Below are 16,452 nucleotides of genomic sequence, written 5' to 3'. Positions count from 1 at the left end.
CTTGCGTACTTATAATTAGAAATTAACATCTTTTTGCAAAGCTACAGCTATAATAGCTTTGCTCTCACTCAGAACCTGGTCCTCAGCTCTTATGCTGAGGAGGCTATTTTGTGTGCAGTACCTGAGATGGCCCAACTAAGAGTAGCAAGGAGGATGGGAGCTACTTTGTTATACAGTGTACAGTTGTGGTGTGTGTCCCTGAATACACATTCGTATCTGAACTGCCTCTTCTCTGGGTTCAGTCCCATTATCTTCGTGCCTACTTTGCCTGATTTCTGTCCCTTGCAGTTACCAGCCAACTATAGAGTCTATGTAGGTGGGATGGGCCATTTCTGTCATGAAGACCAGTAGCTTTGCATACTACTAGGGAGTTCCTTTAAGGGCATCCATAATGAGGGTCCTTCTCTACCTATCCACTGCTCTTCCCAAAGCACGACCCACATCTACCCACATCACCACTGATCTTCCCAAAGCACTGTTACTTATTCTTATACTGTCTGCCTGCACCAATGCCACTGTCAAAACAATGAACAGTTCTTAAAAGCTTACCAGTGCAGACTTGGTCTATGTGCATCAGCATGCTATTTGGTCACATATGCACACGTGCGCTTGAGTGCATCTTGTTTTTAATATACAAAATGAAAATAAAACTGACAAAATGTAAGATATCTGAGAAGTGAGGCTATGTTCTCTGTCTGTTGACATGTCAACATAACTGTGTCCAGAAAAATTTCTACCATGGCCCCCTTATCTTTATTTTGCTGTTTCATTCTCATAAATGAACTCAAACTTGATTCTCAATTACGTGAATATTTATGTCAAGAACCCAGTTCATTTGATTGTTTCTAGAAGCATTTTCTTATGAGAAAACTACAATACAAAGGGACCAAAAGGTAAGATGAACCTATGAACACATACACAGGAGGATCACAGACATCGTTCTGTCCCCAAGCCAGGTGCTATTCTAGGCATTTACATGCATGAATTCTCATGACAGCCTCATAATAAAGGAACCATTACTGAAGCCATTTTCAGATCAGGTAACTGAGGCATAAAGTCATGAAATAAGCTTCTCAAGATCACACAGCTACACTAAGATAAAATTATTAAATAATCACATCAAAGGCAATGTGTTGCCAAATTTAACAGATTAGTGGTAGCAAATGCTCTGTCCTCTTTACTAGATCCTCAGTCCAAATATGTGGCGCCATTCTGATCCTGTAACATAGATTTGTTGACTTTATGACTTTGGAATATTGACCTAGAATTCTTTCTGACTTCCTGCTTCCTACTTTCTTGTTCTCTTCTCCTAACTCCTGAAATAGATTACTCAGGGCAGTTGGACTTAGAATATGTCTCTCTCTTTGGGCTGGAGAGATGGCTTAGCGGTGAAGCGCTTGCCTGTGAAGCCTAAGGACCCCGGTTCGAGGCTCGGTTCCCCAGGTCCCACGTTAGCCAGATGCACAAGGGGGCGCACGCGTCTGGAGTTCGTTTGCAGTGGCTGGTAGCCCTGGCGCGCCCATTCTCTCTCTCCCTCTCTCTCTCTCTCTCTCTGCCTCGTTCTCTGTCTGTTGCTCTCAAATAAATAAATAAAAATAAACCAAAAAAAATTTAAAAAAAAAAAAAAAGAATATGTCTCTCTCCTTACTTCTCTCTCCTTCTTTGGTGTTCTTTTATTTTTTCAATTAAGTAAAAACTTTGTATGGATACATCATATGTTGATACCATTATTTCCCTCCTCCCTGCCCCCAATCCACTTAGAACCATCCTCAGTGGGATTGCTAGTATTCACCATGGAGCTATGTGTTATGAGATGTGAGAGCAGCAGTCCATCATTTATCTAGATATTCCCTCCCACACTGCAGCTCCTACATTCTTTCCACCTCCTCTTCTGCAAAATTCCCTGAGCTTTGGCGGGTGTGCTTTAAGTTTACTTCAGTGTCGAGCCCACCCTCAGCAGCTTTGGGATTTCTGCTTTGGTGAGGTTTGAGTAATCCTCACTGTCTGTCTCCATCACCTGGTTTTCATTTTTTGAGAACGCTCACTCTAGCCTCAAACTTAAAGCTATCAACCTCCTCATCCCCCCTCCTCATCCCCCCCAATGCTAGGATTACAAGCATAAACTGCCACACCCTGATTTAGAAATACCTGAACATCAGATTAACCTGTACAGAATAAAGGATTTTGTTATAGAAGCCCCATTTCCTGAAGTTGTGAATGTGTTAGATGTATGTCATTATTTATTCAACTGACCAAATAGACCTTATATTAGCACCTAAGTATGTGCTAGATAATGTTCTAAGCATTCTACAACTATTAAGATATTTAATCCACATAGCAACACTGTGGAAATGTAACTATATTCAATGAGGAAACTGTGACAAAAAAAACCAAACATTAAATTTATGCTCCCAGTATTGCTGGAATATGACACAGCCAGGCAAGTTGATTTTGAACTCTGTGTTCTTATTATTGTATACTATTAGTAAATGTTAGTATATTAAAGATTTTGTTGGGCTGGAGAGATGGCTTAGCTCGCCTATGAAGCCTAAGGACCCTGGTTCAAGGCTCGATTCCCCAGGACCCACATTAGCTAGATGCACAAGGGGGCGCACGCTTCTGGAGTTCATTTGCAGTGGCTGGAGGCCCTGGCATACCCATTCTTTCTCTTTTTTTCTCCCTCTCTCTGCCTCTTTCTCTGTCTGTCACTTTCAAATAAATAAATTTAAAAATAAAATTTACTTTCAAATGTAAAGTACAAGCTATTAGAGTTTAAAAGGTTTATACACATTCAAACATAATTCTAGCAAAAATATTTGCTTTAACAATTAAGAATTGTTAAATTGACTAGCACTACAAAATTGCAATTATTCTTATTCACAAAATTGTTACTTATGCTGAAAAGTTAACGTTTGTTGATTTTAATTCTTTGTATATAAAAATAGAAATGAGATTATAGATCCTCAATCTGAACAAGCTTGTTTGAAACTGTCTCTGCCATTTGAGCTAATGACATTAAGCACCAAATATCTCAGTTTAAATGGGAACAGCAGTTATTATATCCCAGATTTACATAAACGTTAGATGAGTCCAATATGTACACTTGGAACAGTCCTATTACATGGTAAACACTGCCTATACGTTGCCCATTATTATTCTTGTTGCCATTAATTTGTTATTCACAGAGAAATGTGGAAAGAGACACAAAACAATCCAAAAAAGGAAAGTCGACCCTCCGTTGAGGCCTCCCTTGTCTTTGCTATTTTGCTCTCTGCATTCTCAGCCTGCTGTCTTGTGAGATGAACTTTCTCAGCCAAGTATCTTTAGATGCCCCTACATGATGCCAAATCCCCAGCCGGGCTCTTCCCTCTAAGCTCCACATGAGTGTGTGTCGTCGCCTACCCAACTTCTCTTGGGCACCTAACTATTGTCTCAGTGACTGTGCCAAATGTCATGATCTTAATCTTCATTGCTTTGTCCCCACCATAAATACCTCCTCCCCAAGACTACAGCCCCGGGAGTGGACATGACTGTCTTCTGTTTCTCTGGCTAAAACTTTGACCCATCTTTCCTTCTCCAGTCACCTTCCACACAGTCTGCACCATCTCCCCGGAGTCAGGCCATGTCCTCACCTCTGCTTCCTCTTCCTCATGTAGTCATCACCACTGTCTTGCACATCCACCCCGGGCAGTCGCCTTTCAGCTAATCTCCAAACTCCTTGCTTCTGCTCTAGTCCCGATATTTTCTTCAAGATCCCTGCTCAATATTCCTTTATAGACTCAAATAAAATTCATATGCTCCCATGCAGATCCAGCGTTCAAAATAAAATTCTACTGGCTGACCATACCCTGCCAGGTCTCCATCTGCCCCAGCACTCCCTTTCCTTCCACTTTCCCTCTGCCAGCAACATCCAAGCACACAGGCCTTCCTGATGCTCCTCCTCAGGCCACGCTCCCTCCAAACTGTGCTAGCCAGTCCCTCAACCAAGACAGCTCTACCACAGACTATCCAGCCAGGACCACACGAAGACATGACTTCATCCCCTAGCCTATCCCACCACCTCTTCTCCCTTACACCCTGTATTTTTTTCCTTAGAAAGAACTATATGACTCATCAGCCTGTTTATTTAAATATTTATTCTTTCTTTTTTTCTACTGTATCAAAAGCCCCAAGAGGGTGAGGAACTTTTCTTACGCACTTCTGAGTCTTCAGTGCACAGAGAAGTGTTCAGCAATGATCCTCAATTAACATTTATTGAATTACTAAATTAATGAAAATGAAAATATCCATGTGGGCAGCTGGGAAGATGGTTCAGTGGTTAAAGGTTAACTTGCTTGCAAATTTGCCTGCCAGTGTTTGAGTCCTCAGTAACCATGTAAAGCTAGAAGCAAAAAGTAGTGCAATCATCTGGCAACTGTTGCAGTGGCAGGAGACTCTGGTACACCACGAGTCCTACTCACACATACATGCAAACAAATAAGTATTTTTAAAATATTAATGTAGGACAAGTTAACAATTCAGGGATATCAAAAAATCACAGCCAAGCAAGACAGCACATGCCTATTAATCCAGCACTCAAGAGCTGAGGCAGGAAGTTCAAGGTCATCATAGACTATATATACTGAAACTGAGGAAGGAAAAAAGGGAGGGAGAGAGGGAGGAAAGGAGGGAAGGCAGAAGGAAGGAAAGAAGGAAGGAAGGAAGGAAAAGAAAAGGGGAAGAGAAAGAAGAAAGAAAGAAAGAAAGAAAGAAAGAAAGAAAGAAAGAAAGAAAGAAAGAAAGAAAGAAAGAAAGACAGACAGACAGACAGAAAGAAAGACAGACAGAAAGAAAGAAAGAAAGACAGAAAGAAAGAAAGAGCACATAACTAACATATAACACATAACATTGGTGAAAATGCTTCCCCATATTTAAGTTAGTGAACTATACATTAACAAGTGTTACTTTTTTAAACTTTCTTTGTACAGACTATTCTTTAAAGATGCTGTGTTTATGGTAATTCCATTACCAACAGAAGTTTCTAGCCTCATTTTTAATCTATGAATATTAAAACATTAATAACTCAATCCTCTAAGATTTCATCTAGAAGTCATTAGTTTCCTTAGCCTTTCTCTGACAATAGCAGGTAAACTGAAAAGTTTGAAAATAACATGGTAATCACAAAGTGATGCAAACAAACTGACCAATTATAAGCCAACAGTTCCTATGCAATCCAGAATTACAGCATGATACATATAGGGTTGGTTGTACATACGCACATAAAGTCACGTATGGCATGGAAGTAAAAGCAAAACTGTCTAGAGGGGGGAGAAAAGGACTAACATGAAGGGGAGGGGAAAAACGACGGGGGGATGTACTCAACATACAATATATATGCCTTATGAAAATGTCCTTAGGCAACAGTACCATGATCAATGAATTTATACAGTGAAAATTATACAATATATGCCTATATAAAAATGTCCTTAGATAACAGTCTCATGTTCAATGAACCTATATAATGAAATTTTTTAAATAAGAGGAAGTGGATTTATAAAGTTTTAAAGTGTTACTAAGCACAATCTTAAATCCGATTATTCTTATTCTAAATACCTACAGAACCTTAAGTCTTTGGCCAAGAGTTTCTACACAGATTGATTAAAAGCAAAAGAAACTTGCTTTATAAAGTGTTTTAACTTCAATTCACGCCAGCTCTCAGGCTTCCCAAGTAAGTGAGGAAAGGTGTTTCCATGTACCTTCAGACAGGCTTGGCTTTACTTTGTGCTTGGGCCGTTCATCACAGGGGTGGAAGCTCAGCTGCTGTAAGACTGCCGGGCAGATGGCAGAGAAGTTTGAGCTGGTTATCTGGGTGGCATTGGAAAAGCCATGAAGGGAAAAGATGTCTTCCGCGGAGAGACACTGAAATAGAGTAAACACAGGAACCCAGGCAATGACACAGTGAATACATGCAAGCAAAGATACTGTGGGGAAACCAAATATGCCGTCAAGGCATATGGCATGGGCACTGCTCCAGAGCCCACCGCAGGGATGAATAAACGGGCCTTGAAAATGGTGAGGTAGTCACCATCTCTTGAAAACCAGAAACAACCTCCAATCTACTACAGAGAAAAGGATTGAAAATTAACGTACGGGTTGAGCAAGGACTTTAAGAACACCAAAATAAAAGTGGGCTGGAAATGTAACTCTGAGGGTTAATGTATGCCTGGCATTTACAAGGGCCTATGTTTCCTAGTGCCGTAAATCATGAAGAAACAGATGCCAGTGAATAAGGCATAACAGTAGCCTTCAAGCTTAGGCCTTTTGCAGTCTTGCCCTTCCCTCTTAGCTTATGTCAAATACTTAGCTACTTGAAGCTGCATAGTTTAAAAATATGTCCCTAGCCAGGTATGGTGGTTCGTAAGTGTAATCCCAGTACTCAAGAGCTTACACAGTGAAGAGGCTCAGGAGCATAATTGCTAAACTCAAAAATTACAGAGTACAGTTGAAGAGATGGTTTAGCGGTTAAGGGTTTGCCTGTGAAGCCTAAGGACCCTGGTTCAAGGCTTGATTCCCCAGGGCCCACGTTAGCCAGATGCACAAGGGGGCGCACGCGTCTGGAATTAATTTGCAGTGGCTGGAAGCCCTGGCACGCCCATTGTTTCTCTCCCACCCTCCCTCCCTCCCTCCCTCCCTCCCTCCCTCTTTCTCTCTCTGTCTGTTGCTCTCAAATAAACAAATAAAAATATTTTTAAAAATTACAGAGTACACATGTGTCAGCCTCGATTCCAGGAATCAAAGTGTGTGTTAGCACAAGCTGCACTGTTTCTCCGAGGAAGTCCTAACCTGCTTGGACTGCAGGTTCCTCCCACCATGAAACAGGAGGAAAAGGGAAACTGCCTATGGATGACATCCAACAGCTTCTCAGAATTTACACCCTAAGACTGTCAAAGCTGGATGACTGATGAGAAGCTCTTTGCAGGCCCGTTCCTGGATCCAAAAGTCTACTTGCTAAGGCATAGTCAGCCTTTCTTAATCAAGTAAAATACAACTAAAGCAAACTGCAAAGTCTACCTATCCCACAGAACAGGGTCATGATGCTTAATCCAACTTTAGCCTCAGTTACACAGTATGCATATCATACATATGTGTAGTGGAACGTAGCAGAAATTTATTTCTTCTTATAATTGGTAGTAAGAGTTACAATGTTACATCTTTAAAGATGCCTTAATTGCCTCTTATGCTTCATCAGGGACACTTCCTATAGACAGAAACAATAAACAGTGCAGTCAAGGAAGCATGTAAGTAACACTTTGGTAATGCTTAGAACCTTCATGAAGCATTTATATGGACATTTTTGCTGGGCAGGTGCTCAGCGGTCATAACTTGTGACAGCAGCAACTGCCAAGAGGCACCGGCACCCAGAAGCAAGGAGATGATAGTTCTCAAGGCTTGCCCTTGTGAAAGAATAAGAAAGAATATAACACAATGGTAGGCCTGACATATTTCAAACAGCTATCTACTAGAAAAGAGAACACAAATAATTGTGGACAACAGCCCGTTTTTGACTTTGGTCTTGATTTTTGTTATACATTGATTTGCAAAGTTGAATGCAAAACAAAAGAAGGCAGTTTTGTGTGAAAGGGCCAAGTCTCTTCCACAGGATGAGAGCCCAGCACTGACGAGTGAGGGCACAAGAACCGGTTGGACCAGTGACATTGACCAGAAAGTTTGACCCGTCTCAAATACAAACCTTCACCTCCAAACAATGAATATGTGTCTTGTGGGGAAAAACAAGATTGCCCAGGACTCCTCCAAGACAGCTCAGGATGATTACACAGAATGGTATGAGCCTTAAGAAAACCCAGCGCCCGTCTACAATCTCCTTAATGTTTGTTCTCTGACAGCTTTTCTCCTTTCCTCTACTTTTTCGATGACATCTCTATTCTCTAAAGTCTCACTCGTTGTTCTGGCCTTCCAGGCCTTGTGCTGTCGCTGGCTAACTCATCTGCAGACACTGGAATGTTCTGTGAGTTGACATCTTTTATTAAAGACTTCTTTGAAGTTTTACTCCTGTTTGCTCATCTCAGCCAGGGTAAGCTGATCTCAATCACCTCATGAGCACAACACACCAAAGCAAGGTAGTCATGGAGACAAGGGTGGAGACAAGGGCTTAGACGCGTGCTGTGGACATGACTCTAAATCATACTCAGTCACCGCAGCAAGGTCCAGGCATTTCTGCTTTTGTTTCCTCTACTCCTTCCTTACCAGGTCTGAATTTTCTCTGGCTTCACTTCCCAAAGTCTTTGTGGAAGGTTAGGAACTGATGCAAGGGGACGTTGAAAGTTTCAGTGTTTAGAGAAAGTCCCCCTTCATGTTTTATACAATTGAAATCTAGATGTAAGAAACCATTTATTATAATTATTGTTCTTATTAAATAATAACATAGCTATGACTTGTGGGGCACGCCTTTAATCCCAACACTCGGGAGACCAAGGTAGGTGGATTGCCGTGAGTTTGAAGCCAGCCTGAGACTACACAGGCTGGGCTAAGGTGAGAACCTACCTCAAAAAAAAAAAAAAAAGAAAAAGAAAAATTATAATACATTCCAAAAAATTTGGTACAATTTGAAACGACAAAACTTCAATAATTAAAAAGACTCCATCCTTGACTAAATTTTAGTCAGGCTCCTCTGAGCCCAGACCTCCACTTCAATCTCATTCTTATGGGACCTACATCACCTTTTTCTGGCAAAAACACTGCTGAGCAAGTTTACAGAGAATCCTCCCACCTTCACTATCTGACTATTTTCAACATCTGGTCAAATTCCTCATTCTCCACCCTAAATATCTGATTGCACCGACCTGCTCTCAGGGAAAATCTTGTTAATTCTATTTAACCAAAATATCCCCTACCATTGATGTTTCCTCTTAGTAAATTTCCACCCACTACACCCTGCCCTGTTCCATTCTGTTTCTCTTTCAGTAGATATAGACATAGGAAGATATGGATAGATACAAGTTTATATAGCCTATTGGTTCAATTTCTCTGAAAATCCCCAGGTAATACCCTCACTACTAATAGTTTCTGAATTAAAATCTATTTTTAAATGTTGTCAATGTTACAATGATCAGTGTAATAGCCATGGCATTAAACTACACAGCACATTGATTATTTCCTTCATTACAAATATTTATTAAATTGTAAATGTCTGGGGAAAATATTAAAGGAAGAAATGGAAGGTGAGAAAACTGGAGAATGACAATCAGTAAGAAAAGGAATGAAAAACAAAAAAGTCATAGCACCTTCCATCAAAAACCTCAACATCTGTGTCATAAATAAATCAGACATATCAAGACTTATAAACCCAGAATAATAATAATAAATCCCCAAGAGATAAAATGATTTAAAAAACATGAGGGCTGGGCGTGGTGGCACATGCCTTTAATCCCAGCACTCAAGAGGCAAAGAGGTAGGAGTATTGCAGTGAATTTAAGGCCCCTCTGACAGTACATAGTGAATTCCAAGTCAGCATGGGCTAGAACAAGACCCTCCCTCAAAAAAAAAAAAAAAACCTAAATTAAAATGAGAGTTCATAAAGGAAACATTGGTGGAGATGAGCAGTCTGCTTTCTCTGAGAAAGGAAGAAACTAGATAGACAGTTCTGCAAAGAAGAGATAGCAACGGAGGAGGGGAGAGGCAGCCAGAAGAAACAAACACAGAAAAAGGGCAAATGCCTTGGGAATATGGACATTATTGGTGCAAGGGTAGGAAAGATCACCAGGCATGGTAGCACCCTATTAAAATCCCAGTACTCAGGAGCCTGACACATGAGTATCCTAGTTCAAGGACTAGGCTACATAATGAGAGTGGCTCAGAAAGGAGAGAGGGCTGGACCTCTACCTCTGTGGTTAGCACTAGCCTGCCATGCATGAGATCTGGGCTTAATCTCCAGCAACCTACACTCAAAGAGAAAGACAGAGAGCAAGAAAAGGAGCCAGAGAATAAAAGAGAACAAGAGAAACTCAAAACATAAGAAATAAGATAGACTGGAAATGAAGAGGGCACCTTTCTCCTCTATGACACATTCTGCATCATGAGAGCCCCTTTCCATGAGTTATAGGAGACCCTATCTACTCAGAGCTACATCCACTAGTATGTTGTGAGTCTGCGGACTCTTTAGGCCACTTACACCATCATGTGAAAGAAAGATAACTATGAAGCAAAAGCAAAGACTTCAACCCTCAGGCCTTCAGTTCTATCTGTTCACACACATCACAGTTCTCCCGGATATGGCTGGGCCTAAAGCCCATCTGCCATTTGACATTAGTTACATAATAAATTCCCTTTATGGCTTGGGCTAAAGGGAAATTATTTTTTTCTTCATCCTTCAAATGGAAATGTTCTGATTGATACATAAAGTAATTATCTAAGTCATTAAGTCATTTTTTTTAAGACAAGTTTTCATACTATAGCTCAGGCTGGCCTTGGAACTCACTACACTGCCCAGAGGTACTCAAATCATTAGCATCCTCCTACCTCAACCTCTTGAGAGCTGGAATTACAGGGATGTGTCACCATAGTCAAATGAAAAGTAAGTTTTAGTGTTTGAGCCGCCGCCGGAGCCACGGACGGTTTGCTCATCCCGTTAGTGCTCTCGGCCGAGACTCACGCCACCGTCATGTCCCGCTACCTGCGTCCTCCCAACATGTCTCTGTTCGTCAGGAACGTGGCGGACGACACCAGGTCTGAAGATTTACGGCGGGAATTTGGTCGTTATGGTCCTATAGTTGATGTGTATGTTCCACTTGATTTCTACACTCGACGTCCAAGAGGATTTGCTTATGTTCAATTTGAGGATGTTCGTGATGCTGAAGATGCTTTACATAATTTGGACAGAAAATGGATTTGTGGGCGTCAAATTGAAATACAGTTCGCACAAGGAGATCGGAAGACACCAAATCAAATGAAAGCCAAGGAAGGAAGGAATGTGTACAGTTCCTCTCGCTATGATGATTATGACAGATACAGACGTTCTAGAAGCCGAAGTTATGAAAGGAGGAGATCAAGGAGTCGTTCTTTTGATTACAACTATAGGAGATCTTATAGTCCTAGAAATAGACCGACTGGAAGACCACGGCGTAGCAGAAGCCATTCCGACAATGATAGACCAAACTGCAGCTGGAATACCCAGTACAGTTCTGCTTACTACACTTCAAGAAAGATCTGAAAGCGGAAAAAGAACCAAAGAAGGGCAGTTCAAGCGACCAAAGGGTGGGTGGAAGGTGCTGCAGTATGAATACTGTACGAATATTTTGACTGGTCTGAAAAGATAAAAGAACTTTCGAAAACTACATGGAATAATTGAAGTCCCTTCAAGTTTGAAAGTAAGCATTTTAGGACAAATAAAAGGAAATTCAACTTTGTACTTGTGGAAACTAATCCCTAAATATGAACAGGTTTACTCATGGGCAACAGATCCATGATAAGTTATTGGAAAGTAGGATGTCTGAATATCAAGGAAGACAGCCATAGTCTCTAAACAGTGCCTCTATTGGTTGTCTCAAACTGAATTGGATGGGAAAAGATAACAGTCCGATATAAACTTTTTCTTGGTTATCCCTTAAAAGTCAATTCCATTTATGCCAGTATTGGCAGGTCTTGCCTTTGTTTATTCTGGTGCCAGTATTTCCTGCCTGTTTGTTTTGTTGGCATCTGAATTGTACACCATATGCAGTTTACATCTTCTTTAACCACTCTTTCCCAGGTTAATTCCACTTCTACTTGATATCCGGCTGAGAGGGCCCATCTCTTCTCACCTTTTTCCTAGACAGTATGCTCAACAAATATTTATTGAGCCCTTATTCTGGGCAAAACATTGTATTGGATAATTGGAGAGAGTACATAATCCTTCATGCAGTAATTGTCTACCAAGCACAATCTAGTCAATCATTAGAATATGGCCTCATTGTTTTGTTTGAGGTATTATAACAATATTTCACATCATTCATATCCTAATTTTTTTTAATTTTTTAAATTTATTTATTTGAAAGCAACAGACACAGAGAGAAAAACAGATAGAGGGAGAGAGAGAGAATGGGCGCGCCAGGGCTTCCAGCCTCTGCAAACGAACTCCAGACGCGTGCGCCCCCTTGTGCATCTGGCTAACGTGGGACCTGGGGAACCGAGCCTTGAACCGGGGTCCATAGGCTTCATAGGCGAGCGCTTAACCGCTATGCCATCTCTCCAGCCCCATATCCTAATTTTTAAAAACCAGTATACTATCAAAGATAATTTTGCAGTTATCTGCGACTTAAAAGTAGAATTTGTTTGCATCTCATTACTACAAATGAAAAAATATAAGCTGATTGTTTTGTGCAGTGACTGTATAATATACTAGAGTAATACTAAATAGTTGACTGCCTCAAGTACTAGAAAATAATCCTCAAGATAAGTATTTAATTTTACACTAGATATAAAGCAGACCCAGGGTGCTATAATTAGATTGAGGCAAACAGCTCTCATCCCAACTTAGTTTGTTCTGTAACACCAAATTATACTTTTTAGTAACGTACGTGTACATTACTAAAATGGACATAAATTTTATAGGAGACATTTTATGTGTAGTGAATAACTTTTGTAGTGTCACAAAATGTTTTGGATTCCTTAATTATCAGGATATGAAGCTTGTTTATCATACATTGATTCCATCACATTTGAATTTGTTGTATTTTTGCCACATATAATTATGTAAAAGTCTAAAATCTGGAAATGGAGTGTAAGCCTTTACAGCATTTTGAAAATGTAGAATACACGTAACTGAAGGTATTTGTATCTGTATTAAAAAATTTTTAGCCTGCATAGGATCACACAAAGTGGCAGGTAAACAGGTTAGAGTCCATAGATTTTTACTTAATTCTTTTTCCTGTTTTAATCAAGTTGGAAATGTTTTTATAGCTTTGTATTTTCAAGGAGTCAATAAAATTGATATAATTAGAGCAAAAAAAAAGAAAAGAAAAGTAAGTTTTATAATGAATGAATGTTACATCAATAACCTGTGATGGCAAAAAATAATTATTTTTCCATTTTTATAGCTTCTCTGATTCTTCCTTTTACGAGCACAGGGCTATTACCTATACTTGGCTACCTTATCCAATGACACTCATTAAATAATACAAACAAAAGAATCTTCTGATGGTGAGTCCATGAACCAGGACCTTCATACACACCAGATATGAACTGTCATCCCACTCAAAGTCACCAAAACAACAGTTCCAGCTCTTGCCATGGATTGGAACACAGGAAAATGAAGCAGTTCACATTGTCAACAAGACATAATGGTACTCTCCCTGTGCAGATAAAGGAAGAGAGAGAGGAACTACTTGTAGACCAACTGATGGTCAAAATTAGAATGAAGCATCAAGTTCAATTCATAGGTTATAAAAATATCTCAAATTCCATTACAAAGCCCTAAAGAGAGTCAGGCGGGTTCCTGGGTTTAGAATGCAAGGCAGAAAAAACTCTTAACTTATTTCCTGTCAGTGGCTTCTGTACTCTTCCCTACTCAGCAACTGACTGCTACAACCAGTGGTTTCCAGCAAGAATGCCAGAACCTTCTAGAGTTTTCTATGAGGACAGCTGTGCTGGAAGCTTTGGAAGCCATCCTTCCTAGGGGAACAACTATGGGTCTTTGCAAAGAAACTACAGTGAACGGATTTCCTAAATTCCCTCCTGCAGCCTCCAACTACTCTGCCCCCATCCGGCCCTTCCGCCTCTTCCTAGTTCTCATGCACGTATTCAGGAGCCAAACAGGCTGGTTGCACCTTCCCTGTGTCAGGTGCTCTGGTAGGGGTTGGAAATATGAAGTGCTTCCCGTCTTCCACAGGCTTACCATACAGCAGAGAGAGCAAACAGATAAAAGAAGTGAAGACATATAAAGGTATTCTGAGATAAAAGCAAATGGTCCACAGAAGGCTTCCTAGAAGAGGAGACATGTACTGTCTGAAATGCTATGGCATTTCTCATGGCTGAGGTTATAAAACATGATTCACAAAAAACTGTCAAGGATAAATAAGTGTATAATTAGTTAACAAAAGAATTTTCTCAACAATAATAGTAGCAGTAACATATATCCTTTTTTTTAGCTCCCACAGTAATGACTAGTAACATGGGAAAATCTAGATGAAGAAAAATCATGTCTTAGAATGGTAAACTGTTGGAGGATAAAATCCAAGCCCATCTATGCTCATGTCTTCTAACCAATACCTTGGTTGCTGTGCCTTTATTAAACAGTAAGTATTAACTCAAGCAATAAAAAGGAAATCATGGAACTGGGGAGATGCTCATCAATTAAGAGCTCTTGCCACTTAGGAATAAGGACTCTCAGACTGGAGACCCCAGGACCCATATAAAAAGCTGGGTGAAGACATGCACATCCACAGAATTGATGGGGATCCCTAGCGGGCAGCAGCTCCAGGTGAAGTGAGAGACCCCATCTCAAGGAAAGATATATAAGAATGAGCTAAAAGGAGAAAGCATCCTACATTTGCCACTGGCCTTCCCATACATGTGCACCAGGCATACACCAAGAAAGACGAAAAGGAGTATATTGAAATGCTTCTATTAATCACTTAAGTCACAAGATCAAATTATTCTTGACCTATTTAAGATCTTAACCAAACAGAGAGAAAAAGAGAGAGAGACCGTGTATGTGTGTGTTTGAGAGAGAGAGAACTGGAGCTCAAATGTAATCCTACCATTTATTTCACTCATGGGGTCACAAACACCACATCAAGCAACAGAAGCCAACAGCACAGAACCTGACCCAGCACCCTCCCACATGGCCCACACTGTTGGCCATTGGGAAGGGTCTGGAAAGTCACCACTCCTGCTACATCCTGGTGTGTGCTGTCTGAATGTGTTGCTTCCCTGTTACTATTTTAAACCCAGGACATTCTTTTGGCAGCCCCAGCTGCAGAGCCAGTTTGTAGATGCCCCTAAGCTACCATCATGTAACCCCATGAAAGTGAGATTAGGGCAATTAATATACTAAAGAAGGAAAAACTGAACATCTAAAGTAATTATCTAATGCTAAAGAAACTTCTGGATCTCTTGAACTCATGCTGCCTTGATATATATCAATACTAATATGACTAAGACTGTGTGATCCAAACAGCACTGAGTAAATGTGTGGAATAAAATAAGGGACAAAATGAATGAACTCGTCACTTGATTTCATAACATCTTTTGAAACCAATTGCAAAACTGTCTTAAGTTCGCAGTGGTAACCTGAACAATATTACTTTTAAGAGCAAAAGAAATGAAGTGTTTAAAATGAAGCATGCCCAGGAGTTTTTCCTATGGAGCAAGTGGCCAATATCCCAAGAGAACAATTAAATACATAAATTTAAAGTACTGGTTTAACTTTAACATTTCTGTCCCTGGAAACAAATGAATAGTTGTAGTCATTTATCTCTTCAGGGCCACTGAGCAATGCCACCGAGTTGGTGATTTAAATGCCCCACACTCACCACAGGAGCTGACCATGCAGGAGTTACTGGGAAATAAATCACTCCCAGATATGTTTGCTGAAATAATGTAGCTCCCTCTCCTCAGTTAGAAGAAACTTTAATCAACTCCTCCTTAGTATTGCTTAAGCCTAATTACTCTGTACCAACCTTCCCCCTTCTCTCAAGGTTTTGCCCTCTTAAGTGCCTTTTCAAAGTTTATGCATTTTTTGAACAGTTTTATTTTACCAAGACAAAAGACTGGGGCTGCAGAGATGGCTTAGTGGTTAAGGTGCTTGCCTGCAAAGCCAAATGAATCAGGTTCAATTCTCCCAGGACCTGCATAAGCCAGATGCACAAGCTGCGTTAATTTGCAGCAGCATGAGTGTTTCTCTCTCTCCCTCTCCCCCCCCCAAATAAATAATAAAAATATTTTTTGTAAAGATAAAAGACTGGATTCTAAGATTTGAGCAAGTAATATTCTGGAAGAATAACCTATACACTAGGAACAGGCTAATCTAGTGATACCAACCCTATTTCTCTGATGTTCATTTCTTCCATTTTTCCCTCAGCTTTTCCTGTGCTTCTTCTTAAAGCCCGAATGATGCCAACATGTTCCCACCAACACACCCACATACACCACTCACATTCAGACACATGCACATTCAAGTATGTGCTCACAAGTACACACACACACACACACACACACACACATATATATATATGTGTGTGTGTATGTATATGTATGTATATACGAGACACACTGATGCAAGCATACTCCAATACACACACATGCATAGAGACATACACTCTCAAAACTCTTCCTGGAAAGCATTACTCCTAAGTATATCAGTTAGAAGAGAAGGATGTCTTCCTTTATTACACATTGTCAGGAAAAAAGATTACTATGAAACAACATGCACAGAATGTCAGTACTACCACAAATAGGGTTAAGTATGATCCAGAGGAA

General features: G+C 40.3%; 2 protein-coding genes across 2 annotated transcripts in view; one reads left to right on the top strand and one right to left on the bottom strand.

Moving 5' to 3' along the window:
- Slc39a8 (solute carrier family 39 member 8) overlaps positions 1-16,452 on the bottom strand; it is an 85,611-nt gene that overhangs the window by 49,427 nt on the left and 19,732 nt on the right. Inside the window, exon 2 of the mRNA XM_004662955.2 lies at positions 5,736-5,898. Coding sequence (XP_004663012.1) covers positions 5,736-5,898 — 163 coding nt within the window. The remainder of the gene's footprint in view (positions 1-5,735; positions 5,899-16,452) is intronic.
- Positions 10,658-11,999, top strand: LOC101610449 (serine/arginine-rich splicing factor 10-like). Its single transcript, XM_045144092.1, has one exon. It carries the CDS (start codon positions 10,658-10,660, stop codon positions 11,204-11,206), a length of 549 nt encoding a protein of 182 aa, XP_045000027.1. The 3' UTR covers positions 11,207-11,999.

The sequence above is a fragment of the Jaculus jaculus genome, chromosome 2, assembly GCF_020740685.1.
Source record: "Jaculus jaculus isolate mJacJac1 chromosome 2, mJacJac1.mat.Y.cur, whole genome shotgun sequence".
NCBI lineage: Eukaryota > Metazoa > Chordata > Mammalia > Rodentia > Dipodidae > Jaculus > Jaculus jaculus.
The sequence above is the reverse complement of the archived record's forward strand: the minus strand, read 5'-3'. Positions and strand labels throughout refer to the sequence as shown.

Bases quoted from the DNA above. Each gene is read 5' to 3' on its own strand.
- LOC101610449 (XM_045144092.1), top strand. From the start codon at position 10,658: ATGTCCCGCTACCTGCGTCCTCCCAACATGTCTCTGTTCGTCAGGAAC.